The sequence below is a fragment of the Lactuca saligna genome, chromosome 4 (genome assembly GCF_052625555.1).
Source record: "Lactuca saligna cultivar CGN05327 chromosome 4, ASM5262555v1, whole genome shotgun sequence".
NCBI lineage: Eukaryota > Viridiplantae > Streptophyta > Magnoliopsida > Asterales > Asteraceae > Lactuca > Lactuca saligna.
The window spans coordinates 138,237,859-138,257,308 of NC_136420.1; the positions used below are offsets into that span (position 1 = coordinate 138,237,859).

Below are 19,450 nucleotides of genomic sequence, written 5' to 3' on the forward strand. Positions count from 1 at the left end.
CCGAAGAGTTGTGTTTTGGCTTTGATGATATATTTCAGCAGGTGATTAAATTAGGGAACAATATCCAGTTTTGGCAAGATTTTTAGGTTAGGCCTGTAAATTAAAAGATTACATTCCCATCACTTTATGAGATCGAATCACAGAAGCAATGTATGGTGAGCACCGGGATACTTGTAGAGAGAATCAATTGGGGATGGCGCTCTTGACCAATCAATGGGGGACATACTATTGAGTTGGATAATTTAGTATATATCATTGCTCCTCGTCGTTTGTAATCGAGTCTAGATGGTATAAAATTTAAGTTAAGCCCTGAAGGAACATACAAGGTAAATATATTCAGGAAAAAAATAGATCAATCATGATATCCTCCTAATCAACAGGTAATAGTAAAATGGAGTAAAATAATCCCCATTAAGGTAACCTATTTTGTATAGATATCTCAACAAGGGAGGATCCCCTCAGCAATTGCACTATCCCACAGAGGCCTTAATCTTGACTCGAATATATGTGGATCATGTATTGGTGAGTCTTAGTGCGCTAACCACATCCTTGTTAGTTGCCAATTTGTTGCACCAGTACGTGAGAAGATCTTCAGGTGGTGTGGAATTGATCCGCTGGAAGCACATGAAACGAGGGACATTGTGGATTTTGCTACAAAATGGGGAAACAATACTTAAAAAAGGAAAAAGATTCATTACTATCTGTTACTAATTGATTTGGGTGCTTTGGAAAGTTAGAAACAAATGGTTGTTTCATATAAGATTTAACACTTTGTCCAAAAGTAGTTGAGAATGTTAAATCCCTGGTATTTTTTGGATCAATAACAGGGTTAAGGGTGGTTTTTGTAGCTGAGAAGATTGGCATGTTTCACCTTTTTCCTTGATGTAATTGTACTTGAATTCCATGTTTTGATTTGGGTCCCTATTAGCTGAAAGTTTAATTGGTTGTTGTTTTTATTAACTATTTAAATCATTTTTTTCTCTCTCTATCTCTTAACATGTTATAACATGGGGAATGCTATTTCCCCTTGGTTTATAGTGGTGTTATAGTTGAAGTGAGATATGAATTTGGTGTTATAACATGACTCATAATGCTCTTAAAAATATTAAGTAGTGATTATTTGATTTGGAAGCCGTTATACTAAAACGATCATAAAAACCTTTTGATGGTTTTCGTCTTCTCCTAGGTTCCAATTTTCAAGTGAAACTCGCAAAGATTGTTCCAAAGAAAATTTGCAAACGTGTGACCATCATTCTTTTCCATTTCACGGGTCATTTTCTTTAAATTTATGTAAAATGATTATTTTCTAATAATGCATGGTTGCCCCTTTCTTATTATTTTACTCATTAACCCATTAATTAATGATAAAAACATCTTATCTTATGAATCATTATAACTAGACTCAAGATAGATGTCAATCTCATTGTCGATTTGAAAGCATTCCTAAACGTTACGTGAGCGAAAGAGAGAGCAAGTGGCTGAGAGTTTATGCCAACGCATGGCTGAGTCACGTGCGTCCCCACCTATCAAAAAAATCTTAAACCTCGGCCCGGTTCATTATTCAACGGTTGCCGCTTGCCAACAATCCTAGAATCCCTCCCAACTCTACACCTATCAACATTTTGATTATTTTTCTCCTTTTTTTTCGTATTTAAAACCCAAAATTCAAAATCAATTAATAAAAGAAACAAAAAATTGTTTTTTCAAATGAAGGAGTGGCAAGAGTTTGGGTTTTCAGGGAAGGACTTGGAGACCCTGAATTCTCAGGGAAGGACTTTCCGGCATGTTATAAATACCCTCGTTTTTTCTTCACAATTTGCCACCCATCTTTCTTCTCTTATCTTCACACCGCTATTAAATATTGTCTTTCACTTTTTAACAAGTTTCCACTCTAAAAATGACGATCATTGTGGATCAACCCCAATTTGGTAACGATTGATTATTATTATTATTATTTTTTCCGCTTTTATTTACAATCTTGACAAGTTTTGATAAATGATGTTAAAATGGATTCTTTTGTTTAGATCGGTTTCTTGAATTATTGCTTCTTGCTATCGAGTTTTTGTATGATTACAAATTCTTCTTGGAATTAAATATATTTTGATTATTGATATTATGTTTTTTTTACGAGTTTTGAAGATGTTCATCTTATGTTATTCTAAGAAATTGTGATGATAAAACTACACTTTTTTTTATTAATTATTAAAAGTATAAAACCACGAAAATTATATCCAATTTAACTTGGATGTTGATTATACTATCATAAATTTTGGGATTCATCTTAACTTTTTTTTTTTTTTTTTTTTTTTGTTAATAAATCAATTTTCAGGATGAGGTTTTCTTGTTTTATTGGCGTATTTTAAATTTAATTAATTAATTACTTTTCTTGAGAACAGAGAATGAAGATAAAGTGCAGATCCCAAAGAACGGGGAGAAATCAGAATTGGTGTTGGATGGTGGATTTTGTGTTCCCCATGCTAACACTTTTGGCCACAATTTTAGGTCTTTTTCTTTTTATGCCCCTTATATTTCATTATTTTCTACTGGAATAAAGGACTTTATGTTTGATTTGTTTATGAATTTAGAATAAATCCCATTACCGTTCATAACAAAGAAGGGATTTTGATCAAATTTCTAGGTTACTAGAGAAAAACTAAAATTGTCAAAAAAAAAAAAAAAAAAAAAAAAAAAGATTACTGGATTTTGGAGTCTATATGATTCTATATAGGTGTTGTGACATTTATTAATTAAATAAGACATGACTTCTTCTACGTAAATATTAATTAATATCTTGTTATATAGGGATTACGATGTAGAGAGTGAAAGACAAAAGAGCGTGGAAAACTTTTACCGGGTCAATCACATCAACCAAACGGTTGATTTTGTGAGTATCATTAATTTTATTTCAAGGCTAAAAATATTTTGTTAATTTTATCAATCTAAATCCAATAAAGTAATTTTCAACTATATTTTTAACTATATGGATCTATATATAGGTGAAAAGGATGAGAGATGAGTATGAAAAACTAGACAAAGTCGAACTTAGCATCTGGGAATGTTGTGAACTGTTGAATGAGATAGTCGATGAGAGTGATCCAGACTTAGATGAACCTCAAATCGAACACTTATTACAGACAGCTGAGGCTATAAGAAAAGACTATCCAAACCAAGATTGGCTTCATTTGACTGCTTTGATCCATGGTATTTTTCAGTAAAAAAAAAAAAGTTGCTATGAGTTTATGTTGATATATGAATTTATATCTAACTCAAAATCGTGTTTTATAGATCTTGGAAAGGTTTTACTTCATCCAAGTTTTGGAGAACTTCCTCAATGGGCTGTTGTTGGTGACACGTTTCCTGTTGGGTGTGCTTTTGACAAATCGATTGTTCACAACAAGGTTTAGTTTCAAATGAACTAATGGATTATTTGTATTTTCATTATATATTTGTATCTATGTGTTTCTTTGAAATTTTTGATTAATTTGATTTGAGTTTTGGTTTTGTAAACAGTACTTTGTGGAGAATCAAGACTACAATAATCCTACTTACAATTCGAAATATGGAATTTACTCACAAGGATGTGGACTTGAGAATGTTATGATGTCATGGGGGCATGATGATTACATGTATTTGGTACATATTAATAGTCTACAATTCATAATTTTCGTCCAAATTGTGTTGAGCCTCAATACTATTTATTTCTATAACACTTTCACTGTTTGTATTTCTTATTATTTTTAGGTGGCAAAGGAGAACAGGACCACTCTTCCATCGGCTGGACTTTTCATCATAAGATATCATTCCTTCTATGGTAATCATTGTTTTCTTTTTTAACTTTATAAGTTTAAAGAAGTTATGTATTTAATATGATATATTATTGTTTCTTTTAAACTTAATTTGGACATATTGACTTAATGACCCAAGCCAAAAAACTTTGATTTAGTATATACTTACATCAACCGTTTATCATCTTATTTTTTTTCTTTTAGCTACTCACATGATAAAATTAGTAACTATTATGAAAAAAATATAAAATATAATGGTAAAATAGTCATTTAGTTTCGGTTAAATAGTTTATTCGGAAAAAATAGACTGTGCATCATTACTCATTTAACCGTTTTATCCATATTAAACATAATACTAAAAAATATCCTTAAAGTCTCTTTATAATTTGAAACTCTTAGTAATATTTTTTGTTTTTAAATTGTTTGTAACAATAGCATTGCATAGATCTGGTGCATATAAGCACTTGATGAATGAAGAAGACGCTGAGAATCTAAAGTGGCTTCAAATATTCAAGTAAGTCTTTTGTTTTCATAATAATTTTCCCAATTTCATCTTTACAATTTTTGAGGTTCTTTTGGTCAACTACACTCCTCATTTGCTTATTCACTTTATGTTTGCATGTATATATAGCAAGTACGACTTATATAGCAAGAGTAAAGTTCGGGTGGACGTTGAAAAAGTGAAACCATACTATCAGTCTCTCATTAACAAGGTGAGAATATTGTTACAACAAAAGTTTTGTGAAATTAACCGAAGTATATATTTCGCAATGCTTATTTTTAAAAATTTCTTGACTGCAGTATTTTCCTGCAAAGCTCAAGTGGTGAGGAGATAATGAAGAGCTTAATTGTATTGGATAATTAGAGTATCATGAATAGAAATAAGTAATTTCTCATTTCAGAGCAGAAAATAATATAAGAATGTTAGGATATAAGTACAACAAATGTTTGTTTCATTATATGTCGATTTGTTGTCAGCCGTGTCTCTTTCTTTCCTTTTTTTTTCTTTTTTTTTTTTTTTTTTTTTGTATTATCAGGTGGTTAATGTATGGGTTTGGTGTTGTAATGATTTGCTTTTATCAATTATCATAACCAAACAAATTGGTTGTATGACTATCTTTTGTTTTCGCAATTTAAATAGATCAACGCTATAATTCATCTTGTGTGTGTCATTTTAGCGTTCATATATATTTCAGTTTTCACGTTGAAATTGAAATTGAACAAAAATCAACAACCTTTTATATGATGGACGAAAACGCAACCAAGTCTTGATCATGATCAACTAATGGATCTTCATATGTCAAATAGACTGTAGATGAGTTCTCCATGCAATATGCTTCTGTCGAATAGACAAATGAAGACTTTCGAGAGTGGTGGTTCGAAATTTTGGACATTTTGGTGAGCATGTACAGTCGAAATACAAGTGAACCATGTAACAAGGAGGTACCATTATCATCGATTTTTATGGAAGTCAATCATGGTCAATTGGATCGAATAATGGGACAAAAAAACAAAGTTCAGCCCGGCTCAATAGGATAGGCAAGTTGGCCGACGGCTCCGGCTCCAAAGAAATAATTATTTCTGGTTGATATTGCGGTTTGTTAACATATTATTGAAACTTTGAGTGGCGGAGTTGGTTAAAGCTTATAAGATGTTGGTACCGTTAATTTTTTTTTTTGATAGATTCATGTTAGAATCCTATTATGTGCACTTTTTTTTAATAAGGTTTGTATTCTTTTATTACTCTTTTTTTTTATCAATAGGAGGAGCCCTTATTCTTGTAATACTTATTTATTTATTTTTTAATCATAAATAAACCTTCATATATGGAATCTAAATTACAAAAGGACCCTTATATTCTTTTTTTATTATTCATATACCATCCAAATTCTAGAAATAATACTTTCCTTCATTTATTTTTTTATTTTATTTTTTATTTTTTTTATACACCTTCCAAACACTTATTTCACTTAAACTTGGTGTTTTTATAGCTAATATCATACATAATTTTCATGTTTATTTATTAGATTTTCTACTGCTCACCGTTTTTAAGGTATAATAACTATTTTTTTTTTAGATTTGTTAACAAAAATCTTGATAACCAATCGGTTAGGTAGGTCACTTTTTAAGTTTAATTTTTTACTTTATATTTGTCACCTACATAAGTTTTTTTTGTTCTCTTTCCAAACACACCTTTTTGTTTAGTTTTTTTTTTCAGATACCAACCCAACGGTTTTTCAAAATAATCCGGGTTGTTATATTGTTCATTTTTTATTTTATTTTTTTTGTTATTGGTTTTTTGAACTCACCTCCTTTAATCTATATATATATATATATATATATATATATATATATATATATATATATATATATATATATATATATATATATATATATATATATATATATATATATATATATATATATATATATTGGTGAGGCTATTCACATGATCTACCTAATTTTTCTAACTTATGCAAAATTTCTATTGAAATTTTTTTTTATCTATCTTACAAAAAATTTAGGATCTACTTTACCAATAAAATCTTTGAATTTATATAGAAAATTTACTATAGAAAAATTAGTGAACCATGTGTTTCTCTAATCTAAACTCACCAATATATATATATATATATATATATATATATATATATATATATATATATATATATATATATATATATATATATATATATATATATATATATAACAAGTGCTCATGTATTGATCTCCATAGATATTGTTGTATTCTAATTTGCGATTATTCAATTTTGAAGGGGCCTCATTTTTGTTTTTGCTCAGGGCCTCAAATCGACATGAGACGGCCCTAACAAAAGCAAAGGTTTTATATCGTTGATAAATTTGCTAGCATGATTCAAATTCGCAAGGCAACGGGCGTTGGAAATTATAAAAGAATAAGCAAGTAGGTATTTTCCTTTATCCCACCAATATGGGTGAAAAACCTAGAAGTGTGTTTATAAGTTTTTTCTCTTGTAAGTCTTCAAAGTCTTTAGTGGAAGACAAGAGATGGGTCAAACCCACATACAAGCGCCAAGTAGAAGACACGAGTTTGTGAAATGACTTAATTTAACACATAACAACATTATTGGATTCGAAATGAGTGGCCGAACGTCATAACCGAATCTTTTTTAGGATTCAGTAAACATTGGACCTATCAGGTCCAATTTATTTCACACCTAAAAATCTTCATCAACTCTCCTCTATTTGGCTTTATGAACCACAAAAACCATGTTCTTCTTATCACTTCTTCCATAGTTGTTGGAACGAATGATATTTTACATCAAATCTCCGCTTTTACACTAAAACTTACATCCTTAGAGCAACATAAAAACATTTAAGGACTATAGCATCTTTATTGCAGTCTTTTACCCATTAAGATCAGTAGGTTGGTATTAATTTATTATTAAGTTTTTTATACGATCGACAACATGACACTTTTCCTTCTACCTTTTTTAAAATCATATATGATTGCAAATGATCGATGTAGTTTCTGGACGAAAGTTGTTAACTAATAATAAATAATTGGTTTTATAATCGCGATCGACATAATTTTTAATATTATTTGTCAGTTTGATTGATTTTATATCTAGTCTGGTATTCTACAATCTTAACTGTTTGTATTACGTGATAAACTTTCAGGAAAATGGACATTGAGTTTTCTTCCGCAAACTTCCGCTAATGAACCAAGAATTTGTCAAATTGGATCTCTTCGATTGTTATAACAAATGTTCTAAATAATGTAAGGCGTGACTTGGCGTTAATGTCAAGCCTCAAGCTTTTCCGAGCCTTGACAAGTCACGACGTTTGTAAGGCGTGACATAAGGCGGAAAATTTCTATATAATTAATATTTTATATGTATTTTAAACTATTATTTATTTTTCTACACATATATGAGTTAAAACGACGTTTTGGCAAAGCTTGGGGCAGGTGCAAGCCTTGGAGCATTGGTGCGCCATAGCGGAGCCGTGAGGAGCTTTTTAGAACCTTTGTTATAACTACACTGGCTGTGTTGACTAAGTCGAGAATCTAGTCATTGTGCTAAAGCTTGCTTATGTTTTGGACCTTGAAATTCCCCCATTCTAGCTAATATGAACCCCGAAGCGGGAATGGCTCCATATCATATAAAGCAATTTCTAAAATGGAAATGCTCTCTACCATAAAGAGTCTGAGGATATTTTTTTAGGCTACATTAAGAACTCCCATTCCTATCCCCTTTATCATCTGTACACGATGGTCATAAATTTGAGAGAACTCTCGAAAGAATTGGAACTCAAATACAGTGTTATGGAGGATATTTAGCATTTTAGAAGGTTTAAGAATGGATTATTATAAGTTTCAATATAAATGTTTATTTGGCTAATCCATGCACCAAACATATCTTTGTTGCGAGCATTTGTAATGTTATTCTCGGTTAATTAAAAAAAATGTTTTAAATCTCTTCCTCTTTATCGAACATATGTTTGTTTTCATCATCGTTAATGGAATTTTGTATTAAGTAGACTGTGGTAAGTCCCTTTACTTACATTGAACATATTTTGTTGCGAATGTAGAATATGCTGGTATAAATTAGAAGTTAACGGTATGGCTAGTTGAGTAATATAATTGGAGTTCCTTTTGTTGGACCTTGCGAATGTAGAATATATGTCGGTATAAATTAGAAGTTAACTGTATGGCTGGTTAAGTAAAATAGTTGGAGTTCCTTTTGTTGGACCGAACACACAATTGTCACGAGCATCATTAATGTTATTCATGTACGAGCCAGAAAAAAAATGGTTTTTTATCATTATTATAAGTTCTTATTTTTTAAATATATATATATATATATATATATATATATATATATATATATATATATATATATATATATATATAAGATATAATTTTAAATAAATATATATAAGTTCTTATTTTTTAAATCACATTTTATCATTACTGTTCTATTAGGTGTCTAAACCATAACTGTATTTGATATGTGTTTGACCCGACTGTAGCATGGTCATTTTAGGTTGGTTTCACTAAAGCAACTTGATTGGATGAATAATGGAGAAAGAGAATAAATGTGATTTATTAATATATTATGTGAATAATATATTAAAAGAGAAATCATATTATTTAATTAATATTGGTCAAGAATTAATTTAGAAAAAAAATTGTGATCAAAAGGGGTTAATTCAATTAAGGGGATTGATATTGTAATTATAAGATAATTGAATAATGGGCTGAGGGCCTCTTGGAAAGGAGGTGGATGAAATCTTATGGGAGCCTATAAGGATTTCATCCAAGGATACGGTTCTGGAATGTTCTTATGGGCTGCTTAGGGATTAAGCAACCGGATTAGGTCTTTGACTGAAACCCTAATTCCACACCTATATAAAGACCCCTTGGCATCACATTTTCGGAAACCAAAACCCTAGAAGGATTCCTAGAGCTGAAAATAGCCTATCCCCCCCCCCCTCTCTAATATTCTCCAATTGCTTTGGTTTTGTGATCTATTAGAGGCATCACATTTGACGTATTAGGTTCTCAAAAGCTTAAGGATCTTCAAGCTTCAATTGAAAGCTAACATTCTTATTTGTTATTTATGTTGATTTCGATTTTGGTATGCTAGATTTAGGGTTTACAAGCTTTGGATGATTATTGCATGTACAATTAGAAAAACCTAGATCCAAAACCTTAGGGTTTGCATGTGCACTATAGGATTGTTTTTTCGCTCATAACCTAACAGTGTTATCTGAGCCTAGGTCGTTTTTCTATTGTATTTGATGCTATGTTTAATCTTTCAAAGCTTGAATTTTCGTTTTTTGTTGCTTGTGTCTGATTCCACGACACAGAATAGCCTTCCACGACACGGAATGGGATCTGATGAAAATTTTCGGGATTTTGGCTAAGATTGGATTTGGATGATTACCATAAATTGTTTTTTTCTAATAAAAAATTTGTTTTACCTGTTATGGTAATGCATATCTTAATCCAATTAGAAGATAATTGTCAAACTATAAGATAATTATTAATTTATATGATAAAGATAATTATTTTTATTGTTTGATGTGAATTTTGCCATAAATTGAATTAGGTCAAATTTAGATAATGACAAATTATTTGATTAATTAAATTATTTGAAATTTGATCTAGAAGGTTTTGAAAAGTTTCAAAACTTTTCTTCAAGTTTTGGAATTTAAATTTTTGATTAATAGTTTTAATTTTGAAATATTTAAATTCTAAACCTTAGAATTTTATAAGTTTAAAATTCAACCCTTATACTGTTATGATATTAAAATTATTATTATTATTATTATCATTATATATATATATATATATATATATATATATATATATATATATATATATATATATATATATATATATATATATATATATATGAGAGTGGACACCCATTCAACCGCCATTTTATAGGCAGTTTCCTTATACCCCTTATAGATAGGCTTCGTGAATGAGGTCTACTAACGGTAAGACTAGCTTATCTTACATTAGTGATCTATATCTCCTTAATCTCTCAGTGTAATGTAACTTCACCTCGTCACCTGTGATACAAGTAAACTGAGTGGGTCAGGTTGGGAAACCTGGTGAGTACATACGGTTTTGAACCCACAATAATATAATTATTATTTTTAATCATCAAACAATTAACCCAATTACCCATCCTCATTGTCTTCTTTATTCCTAAGTACCTTCCCTAAGGATTTATCCTAAGGATCGTCTCCTACATCATATTTACCTGTCATCTCCTTACATCACATTTCCTTATATGTTTGTTCCTTAGGACTCTCCCTAAGGATCATCGCCTACATCGCATAGACAATATTGATTCAAGGATTACTCCCTCAATACGTGGTCAACAAGGTTTAGGGCATCATCGCATGAATGCGTAGTTACAACATCGCCTAAACTCATAATTCATAGTAAGGGGTTAGAGTATCATCGCATGAATACATAGTTACAACATCAATTGAACTCGTAATTCATCACCTACAGGTCATGGGCCTACTGGTGTTTCCATGAGGTTGTCTAGAATAGTCTGTGGTCGCCATCTATACTTTGGTAGATGACTACATCGCCACATTGTCGGTTAAGGTTATAGTATCTCCTTTCATCCGACATCACCTATTCATCATCATCTATTTACCTAATTATCATCACCTTTCTATCATCACCTATCCCTCTTCATTTTATTTCATCACAAACCAACTATTTCATCTACCCATGTTTCATCCGCACCATATTTGTAGATATAAAATAAATATACCGTTTAAATCTTTTAAAACATGTATAAAATCGTTCATCCAACATAGACAACAAGTATTCAAATAATATGCACATATAGAACGTAATTTATATAAAATACTTCATATCTATAGGTAAGATGAAAATAACTATGCACTCACTTGAAAAGGTGGTGATTCCGAACTCAGACAGTGCTTCGCTTGTTAAAAATAATTTCCTTCGACGAAACCTAGTATTATTATCACTAAAGTTTAGTCTATTATTCACCGGGACTAACTAATACTCTAGCTATTATTACTATTATATAAGCGTTAAACAATACTTATATAACCCATAATAGTACCCCAAGTACTTATTATAAGTTCCTAATAACGTTACTATAATTAAATAAAAGCTATATTAAAAATAGCGTAGGCGTAGCTCACTTACAACATGTTTTATAGAAAACCAGGCTTTGCTTGGAGCAGCGTTCCCGAGCCTAAAAGCTCTTCTTCTCGGAGCCGTCGAGCACTTCGGGGCTTCCGCCGCGTGCTAGGGAGGTTCCTTAGGCTTTTCGGGGGGTTTCGGGGCTACATAGAGGTTCTAGAGAGAGAGAGAGAGAGAGAGAGAGAGAGAGAGTAAGGAGAAGAAAGAATGGGAAAGGTGTGAAGAAAATGAGGGTGGGAGATGTTCTATTTATAGGATGAAATATGGCTGAACTTGGTGCCACATGTCACCATTTGGTGGCAAGACTTGGGGAGAAAGCAATGGCCAAGATTGTGCCACGTCACCCATTTTCGCACAGCACACTTCCGACTTCTAAAATCCGTAAATTTCACATACAAGCTTCGCTTTTGACGTTCTTTATATCCACACGTAGATAAAAATAAGATCTACAACTTTCATTTTGATTCCGTCGGCTAATTATCGACCGATCTTAAATTTAACGGTACAAGAATATTAGATTGCTAAATGATCGCGAAAAATTCGTAACTCCTTCATAAAGACTCCGTTTCGTCTGTCTTTTTACCGTTGAGTTCCTATTAATGAGATATTCAACTCTCATTTAGGTCGTGTAAGCCAAAAACCGCTCGAACTAAAATTCGAGTTTCGGGTCGTGCACTGCTAAGCCAAATCTTAGAAAAATCATAACTTCCTCATACGAAGTCAAATTTGAGCGTTCTTTTTATGGATGTTCTTAGGTTAACATATTCTATGATATTAATTTAGATCACTAAGGCTAAAAGTCGCTATATCATAAATTCACTATTTACGTCTCCTATGTGCCATGTCGGTTCCGTCGCGAAACTTTGACGGGTCATAAATTCTTCGTTATAACTTGGATTTCAGTGCTCTTTATATGTACGGAACCCTTGAGACATATTCTAAAACTTGGTTAAGATTATTTATTCTAAATAATCTTTTGTCGAAAAGTCATTTTTGACCCCTATTATCTCTAAATTGACTAACCCGGATTTACGGACGCTACACACTGTGTCAAGTCATTAGTGGAGCATGTGTGGATAACCAACACACTAATTTGGGACTAGCAAAGTTGGAAAAGGGTGGATCAATGTTTATCATTGATCAATGAAGCGTGTGTGGTTAACCGACACATTGATTAGGTGGGAAATGACATTGAGAGTACCAAATACATTTGCATGGTTATTCACACCTTGTTTATGATCCTCGGTATCCCAGTCACAAACTTGAAGGGCGTATCTAGATTTAAACATACCATTGAAAAGTTGAATAAATCTCAAAAGAATCTAGGAATTTTAATTTATTTAAAACTTAATTGTCTTTAGTGGTGGAAATTTGTAAATCCTCATTTACTTACCTTCAAATTATTTGTAGTTAGATTATAGCTTCCCTCTTCTAAATTGTAAATAATTGTGTTGTGTCCTAGCCCTAACTTTTCATTTGGGTGTTAGATTAAGGATTCTTATCTAATCTAAACTTTGTCTCTTTTCTTTTTCAAACGTCTACTCCAAACAACAACGCTTCCGGCTTATTCTCACTCATGGACTTATGTGGGAGGGTGATATTTGATGGGTCCATGTTTAATGATTGGATCTGCAACATCCACATGGTCAGCTGCTACGAGGACAAGGAGTATGTTCTCGATAAGAAGCTGAAGGAGATTGATACCAACACTGCTACTCCTGAGGAAATTGCTGCTTACAGGACTTATGAGAGAGATGCTACGACGGTTCATTGCATCATGCTCGCAAAAATGACTGCTAAACTCCAAAAGTCCTATGAGGACTACTATCTGTTCGAGATGCATCAAGATTTGATGGAAATGTACTATCAAAGTGCTACGTAGGAGAGGTACGAGATCAATGTTGCGATGATCACTACCAAAATAAAGGATGGGGAGTCCATCACAACCCACTTGCAGAAAATTCAAAGGTACGTGGACCACTTGCTGAAGTTGAATGTCATCTTCGATGAGGAGCTGGTCATAAATATCATTCTACACTCCTTGCCTCCCTGTTACGACCAGTTTCATATGACCTATCACATGAACAAGGAGGAGCTCACTCTAAGCAAGCCAAAGGCCTGCTAAGGACTGTTGAGAGATGTCTAAACGGAAAATCTATTGCGTCTACTCCTACTGCTAATGCCCCTGCTTTGGCTATTAGGCAAGGAAAAGGAAAGAAGACGAAGGCTCTTTCTAAGAGCCACACGGGAAAGTCGCATGATGGTACCTCTTCTAGTGGAACCAAAGTTGGTCCTGCTGCTCCCTCTTCCAACCCGAAGGATGCAGAGTGCTTCTACTGCCACAACAAGGGCATTAGAAACAAAGCTGCCCAAAGTACCTACAGGACATCAGGGATGGGAAGATAAAGCCCACCTTCGCACATATTTATACTATTTATTCTAATAACTCATCACATGCTATGTCTTGGGTCCTCGATACAGGATGTGGTTTTCACATTTGTTCTTATTTGCAGGGTCTAAGAAGAAGTAGGCATGTGGAGCATGGGAAGATAAACTTGATCATGGGGAATAGGAAAGCATCATCTGTCACAAAGATTGGAGTTTACTCTTTAGTGCTTAGTAGTATGTTAGGTTTAGATTTTAATAATTGTTGTTATTCGTCAGAAATGACATGAAACATTATTTCTTTTCATGGTTTGTATAAACAAGGTTTTAGATTTTCATTTAATAATGAATCTGATTCTATTATTGTTTTCTTTAATGGTACTTTTTATTTTGAAGAATTGGAATGTAATGGAATATATGAAACTGTGATGGTTGTAGACAACTTAGGAAATGATGTGATGCATATCAATTCTTCCAATGGTTTGGATAACAAATGCTTGTGGCATTTTCTTCTTAGACATGTCAACAAGAAGCGCATATCCTAACTCCAAAAAAATGGAGTGTTGGAGTCATTCGACCATAGGGACGATGACACGTGCGAGTCTTGTTTACTTGGAAAGATGACCAACTCACCCTTCACTAGTACTTGTAAAAGGGGAGAAGATTTATTGGATCTCATACATACTAATGTATGTGGGCCCTTTAGATCCGCCACAAGGGATGCAAACCACGTTTATGTGACTTTTACCGATGATTATAGCAAATATGGGTATATCTACTTAATCAAGCACAATTCAGAAACCTTTAAAAAGCTCAAAGAGTTTAAGCAAGAAGTGGAGAATCAGTTGTGCGGGAAGATAAAGATGCTTCGATCCGATCGAGGTGGTGAGTATCTCAGCATCAAATTCCATGACTACCTCAAGGAATGCGAAATTGTTTTGCAATTTACGCCACCTAGGACACCACAGTTGAATGGTGTGGTTGAGAGGCGCAATAGAACCTTGTTGGACATGGTTCATTCCATGATGAGTCGAGCTTAGTTACCTATCTCATTCTGGGGGTATGCCTTAGAGACTGCCGCCCATATCCTTAATCTAGTCCCAACTAAGAAGGTTGCCAAAACACCTCACGAGATGTGAACAGGGAAAGCTCCCTCGTTGGCAGATATCAAGGTTTGGGGTTGCAAGGCTTTCGTAAGACGAGAGAGTCACGGGAAGCTCGAACCTCATAGTGAGCGGTGTATTTTCATTGGCTATCCACAGAAGTCATTTGGATATCTATTCTATAGACTGAGTGACAATGTTATCTTCTTTGTGAGGAGAGGGGTTTTCTGAGAGTGAGAACTCTTATTCTAAGAGGAAAGCGGGAGGCAAATTGATCTTTAAGAGCTTCAAGAATCAAGCGATGAAGGAACCTCTAATACTAGCGCTCATCCCAAGGAGGAAACTCCTGTTGAACCGATTGATGAGTCCTTACCTATTAGACGTTCCAGTAGAGTTAGTGTTCTGCCCGTATTATATGGTTTCCATATAACTACTGAGGGTGATATTTTTATTAGTGATAGTACACTATTAAATCTATAAGGGTTATGCTAGCCATAGTTGCGCTTCATGATTATGAAATATGGCAGATGGATGTTAAAACCGCTTTCCTTAATGGGAAGCTGACTGAAGATGTTTACATGAGTCAACTAGAGAGTTTTATCGATGCAAAGTACAATAATAAAGTGTGTAAGCTTGAGAAATCAATTTATGGATTGAAACAAGAGGCTCGCAGATGGAATCTTTGTTTCGATGAGAATGTCAAAGAGTTTGGATTTTCGAGAAGTAAAGATGAGTCCTATGTATATGTCAAATCCAATGGGAGTATAGTTAGCTTTCTAGTATTGTATGTGGATGACATACTGCTCATTGGAAATGATGTCCCAACTCTGCAGGAGGTTAAGTCCTGGCTTGGGAAGTGCTTCGCTATGAAGGACCTCGGAGAAGCTGCTTATATTCTTGGGATAAGGATATTGAAGAATTGGAGTAAAAGACTAATGCGACTTAGTCAAAGTACTTAATTGGATAAAGTGTTGAAACATTTCAGCATGGAGAATTCCAAGAAAGGGGAGTTACCAATCCAAAGCAATACTAAGTTGAGTAAGACTTAAAGCCTAAGTACCGCAGCTGAAATAGTAGAGATGAGCCGAGTACCTTATGCTTCCGCTGTTGGCTCGATCATGTATGCTATGATGTGTACTCGCCCTGATGTGGCCTTTTCTTTGAGCATTGTCAGCAGATATCAAGGGAACCCTGGTAGAGCTCATTGGACCGCAATAAAGAACATTCTTTAGTACCTACGAAGGACTAAGGAATGGTTCCTTATCCTCGGTGGGAGTGATGACTTAAGAGTGCGAGGGTATAGTGACGCTAGCTTTCAGACTGATCGAGATAATTTCTGCACTCAGTTGGGATGGGTCTTTACCCTGAATAGAGGAGCAGTGACTTGGAAAAGTTCCATGCAGAAGACAGTAGCTGATTTAACGTGCGAGTTAGAGTACATAGCAACGAGTGAAGTGTAAAAGGAGGCAATATGGCTAAAGAACTTCATCAGAGACCTTGGATTTGTATTTTCCATAAAGGAGCCTATGGAGATTTTCTTTGATAATGAAGGCGCAATTGCCTTGACCAAGGAACTGAGGGATCATGGCCGATCCAGGCATATTGACAGAATATATCATTTTATTAGACATCGGGTAGAAGATGGACTCCTCGTAGTAAAGAGGGTATCGTCAGAAGAGAACCCAGTAGATCCCCTTACGAAGGGACTGAGAAGGGTTATGCACTTGCAGCACGCTAGGAGCATTGGGCTGAAGGAAGATATTAGTTTTAGTGATTAGATAGCTTTTCGAAACTTGTAATAGATAAATTGTAACTAACATTTGATGATTAAATAAAGGAGTATTGCTAATAAGTAAGGTTATTGTCTTGTGTTAATTATTTACTATTGTTTCACTTTGCATGTTTTGAGTTACTAAATAATAAGATTATTTAAACCATCCACAGTCGATCATACATTGGAAGTAAGTATGAAAGAAGGCTGTCATGAATTGGCTTGTAGATTGTCTAAGCGTTTAGACATAGCAAAAGTTTGTTGCAACGTTCATGAGTGCTCCTGAAAGTAGATTTGAGTATTGGATTAAACCCGTGCTTACATGAATCACTTCATGGAATTTAATCACGAGTGATTGTGAGATGATAATATCATATAGTCTTTAAACCTAGATATATGAGTTGTTGTTTACAAGTTGGTTGTGCATTTATCATGCGTAAACGCATCAGTAACTTGATGTTATAAAACGTATTGTTGTGTACGATTTGATGAGTAAATAGTAAATTCATATAAGTCGAAGTTTATCTGTTCCTTTTATCCTAAGAGGGTAAAAGTGATATCTTGGGGCACTCGATAATTTGGTTTGACTTATGTGTCAGGCCCGGTCAGGCCTAAATTGATGTGTTCAATTAAGTTCCATTTCAGAATCAGGGATCGAGAAACAAACTGCTGGACAATAAATATGACTATGTTGCATGTATTTCTCCACACAATATCTTGAGAACAGAGGACTATATGATCCTTTATCTAAAGGACGTGTCAGAGTTCGACAACATCTTTTGAGAGCAATGATTGCTAATCGGATTTTGAAGTCGTAATTGCATTTATAATTATTAGACTTATTCAAGTGGGAGACAGTTGGATTAGGTGTCTAAGCCCATAACTATATTTGGTATGTACTTAACCCAGTTGTAGCATGGTTCTTTTGGGTTGCCTTCACCAAAGCAACTTGACTGGATAGAGAATGGAGAAAGAGGATAAATGTGATCTATTAATATATTATGTGAATGATATATTAAAAGAAAAATCATATTATTTAATTAACATTGATCAAGAATTAATTTAGAATTAATTTTGTGGTCAAAAGAGGTTAATTGAATTAAGGGGACTGATATTGCAATTATAAGATAATTGAATAATGGGTTGACGACCTCTTGGAAAGGAGGTGGATGAAATCTTATGGGAGCCAATAAGGATTTCGTCCAAGGCTAGGGTTCTGGAATATTCCTATGGGCTGCTTAGGGCTTAAGCAACCGAATTAGGTCTTTGACTGAAACCCTAATTCCTCACCTATATAAAGACCCCTTGGCATCACATTTTCGGAAACCACAACCCTAGAAGGATTCCTAGAGCTGAAAATAGCCTATCTCGTCTCTCTCTAATATTCTCCAATTGCTTTGGTGTTTGTGATCTATTAGAGGCATCACATTTGAGGTGTTAGGTTCTCAAAAGCTTAAGGATCTTCAAGCTTCAATTGAAAGGTAACATTCTTATTTGTTATTTATGTTGATTTCGATTTTGGTATGCTAGATTTAGGGTTTACAAGCTTCAGATGATTATTGCATGTACAATAAGAAAAACCATTATCCAAAGCTTTAGGGTTTGCATGTGCACCATAGGATTGTTATTTTGCTCATAACCCAACAATTACGACATCGAGTCTCACACTTTATTATTTAAATTGCAGTGCTTTAATTGAACATTAATTTAAGAAACGTATAAGATATGTATAATTCATATTTATTAATATTTACATTGCATTTAGCCTATAAGAATACTCTTCTAATATGCTCATTTATTGTTCCTTATGCACTAAAAAAATCGTATCTAAGATATCTATATGTAGAAGCCTTTTGTTATAAATCTATCTTTTAGGAAGATATTCAAGGTGGTTATCATTGTGTCATGTTAACATATGTTATTCACTTTATATATTTGTTTAGTTTATTGGTTGTTAATTTCTATGGTTTTGATTGATTAAACACCATAATCAGCCTTCTTCATGGAGGCAATATATGTATGTACATATATATATATATATATATATATATATATATATATATATGTATATATATATATATATATATATGTATATATATATATGTATATATATATATATATATATATATACACATACATAAATACATATACACATATGAAACCGTTAGAAAGGAAAAGCATTGAAGATAGTTTCATTGAAACAATACAATATTCAGAAAACAAGATCAAGCAGATAGAATCTATAGAAGGTTTTACAGACATAACTGGAGATATATGTTGGAAATGTCCTCAACGAACAAGCTTATACATCTACATTCCAATGAAGAACAACGTAGATTGAAGCTAACTAATTCTTATGCAATTATCCTTTTATCGTCTCATGAGATCACATTTCATAACATTGGTTTCCTTCATCTGGTTTACTTCTTTACTTTTCATTCCCTAGTTTTGTAGGGTTATCTTACAAATCATATAGTGTTATCCAAGTGGCTTTTGTTTTGTATTGTTAATATAATAACATTTAATAATGTCCATCACTTACATGCTATTTGACTATTATGACATGTTAGATGTAATTTTATTCATCTTTTATATTGGATTTGATTAGTTTTTGTACCATATTTTATGCATTTATTTCCGCATTAGTGTAAATAATGATCGGTTCATGTTTTTCACCCAAATTATCATATTCATCATATTTGTATGTTGTTTTCGA

General features: G+C 33.2%; 1 protein-coding gene across 1 annotated transcript; it reads left to right on the forward strand.

Annotated features, from left to right (window-relative positions):
• Positions 1-1,583: 1,583 nt before the first annotated feature.
• Positions 1,584-4,895, forward strand: LOC145042875 (inositol oxygenase 1-like). The gene is made up of 10 exons (XM_078991386.1): positions 1,584-1,928; positions 2,397-2,502; positions 2,803-2,884; positions 2,997-3,201; positions 3,286-3,398; positions 3,511-3,633; positions 3,742-3,811; positions 4,221-4,299; positions 4,417-4,498; positions 4,587-4,895. Exons 1-10 carry the CDS (start codon positions 1,898-1,900, stop codon positions 4,611-4,613), a joined length of 918 nt encoding a protein of 305 aa, XP_078847512.1. The 5' UTR covers positions 1,584-1,897; the 3' UTR covers positions 4,614-4,895.
• Positions 4,896-19,450: the final 14,555 nt, after the last annotated feature.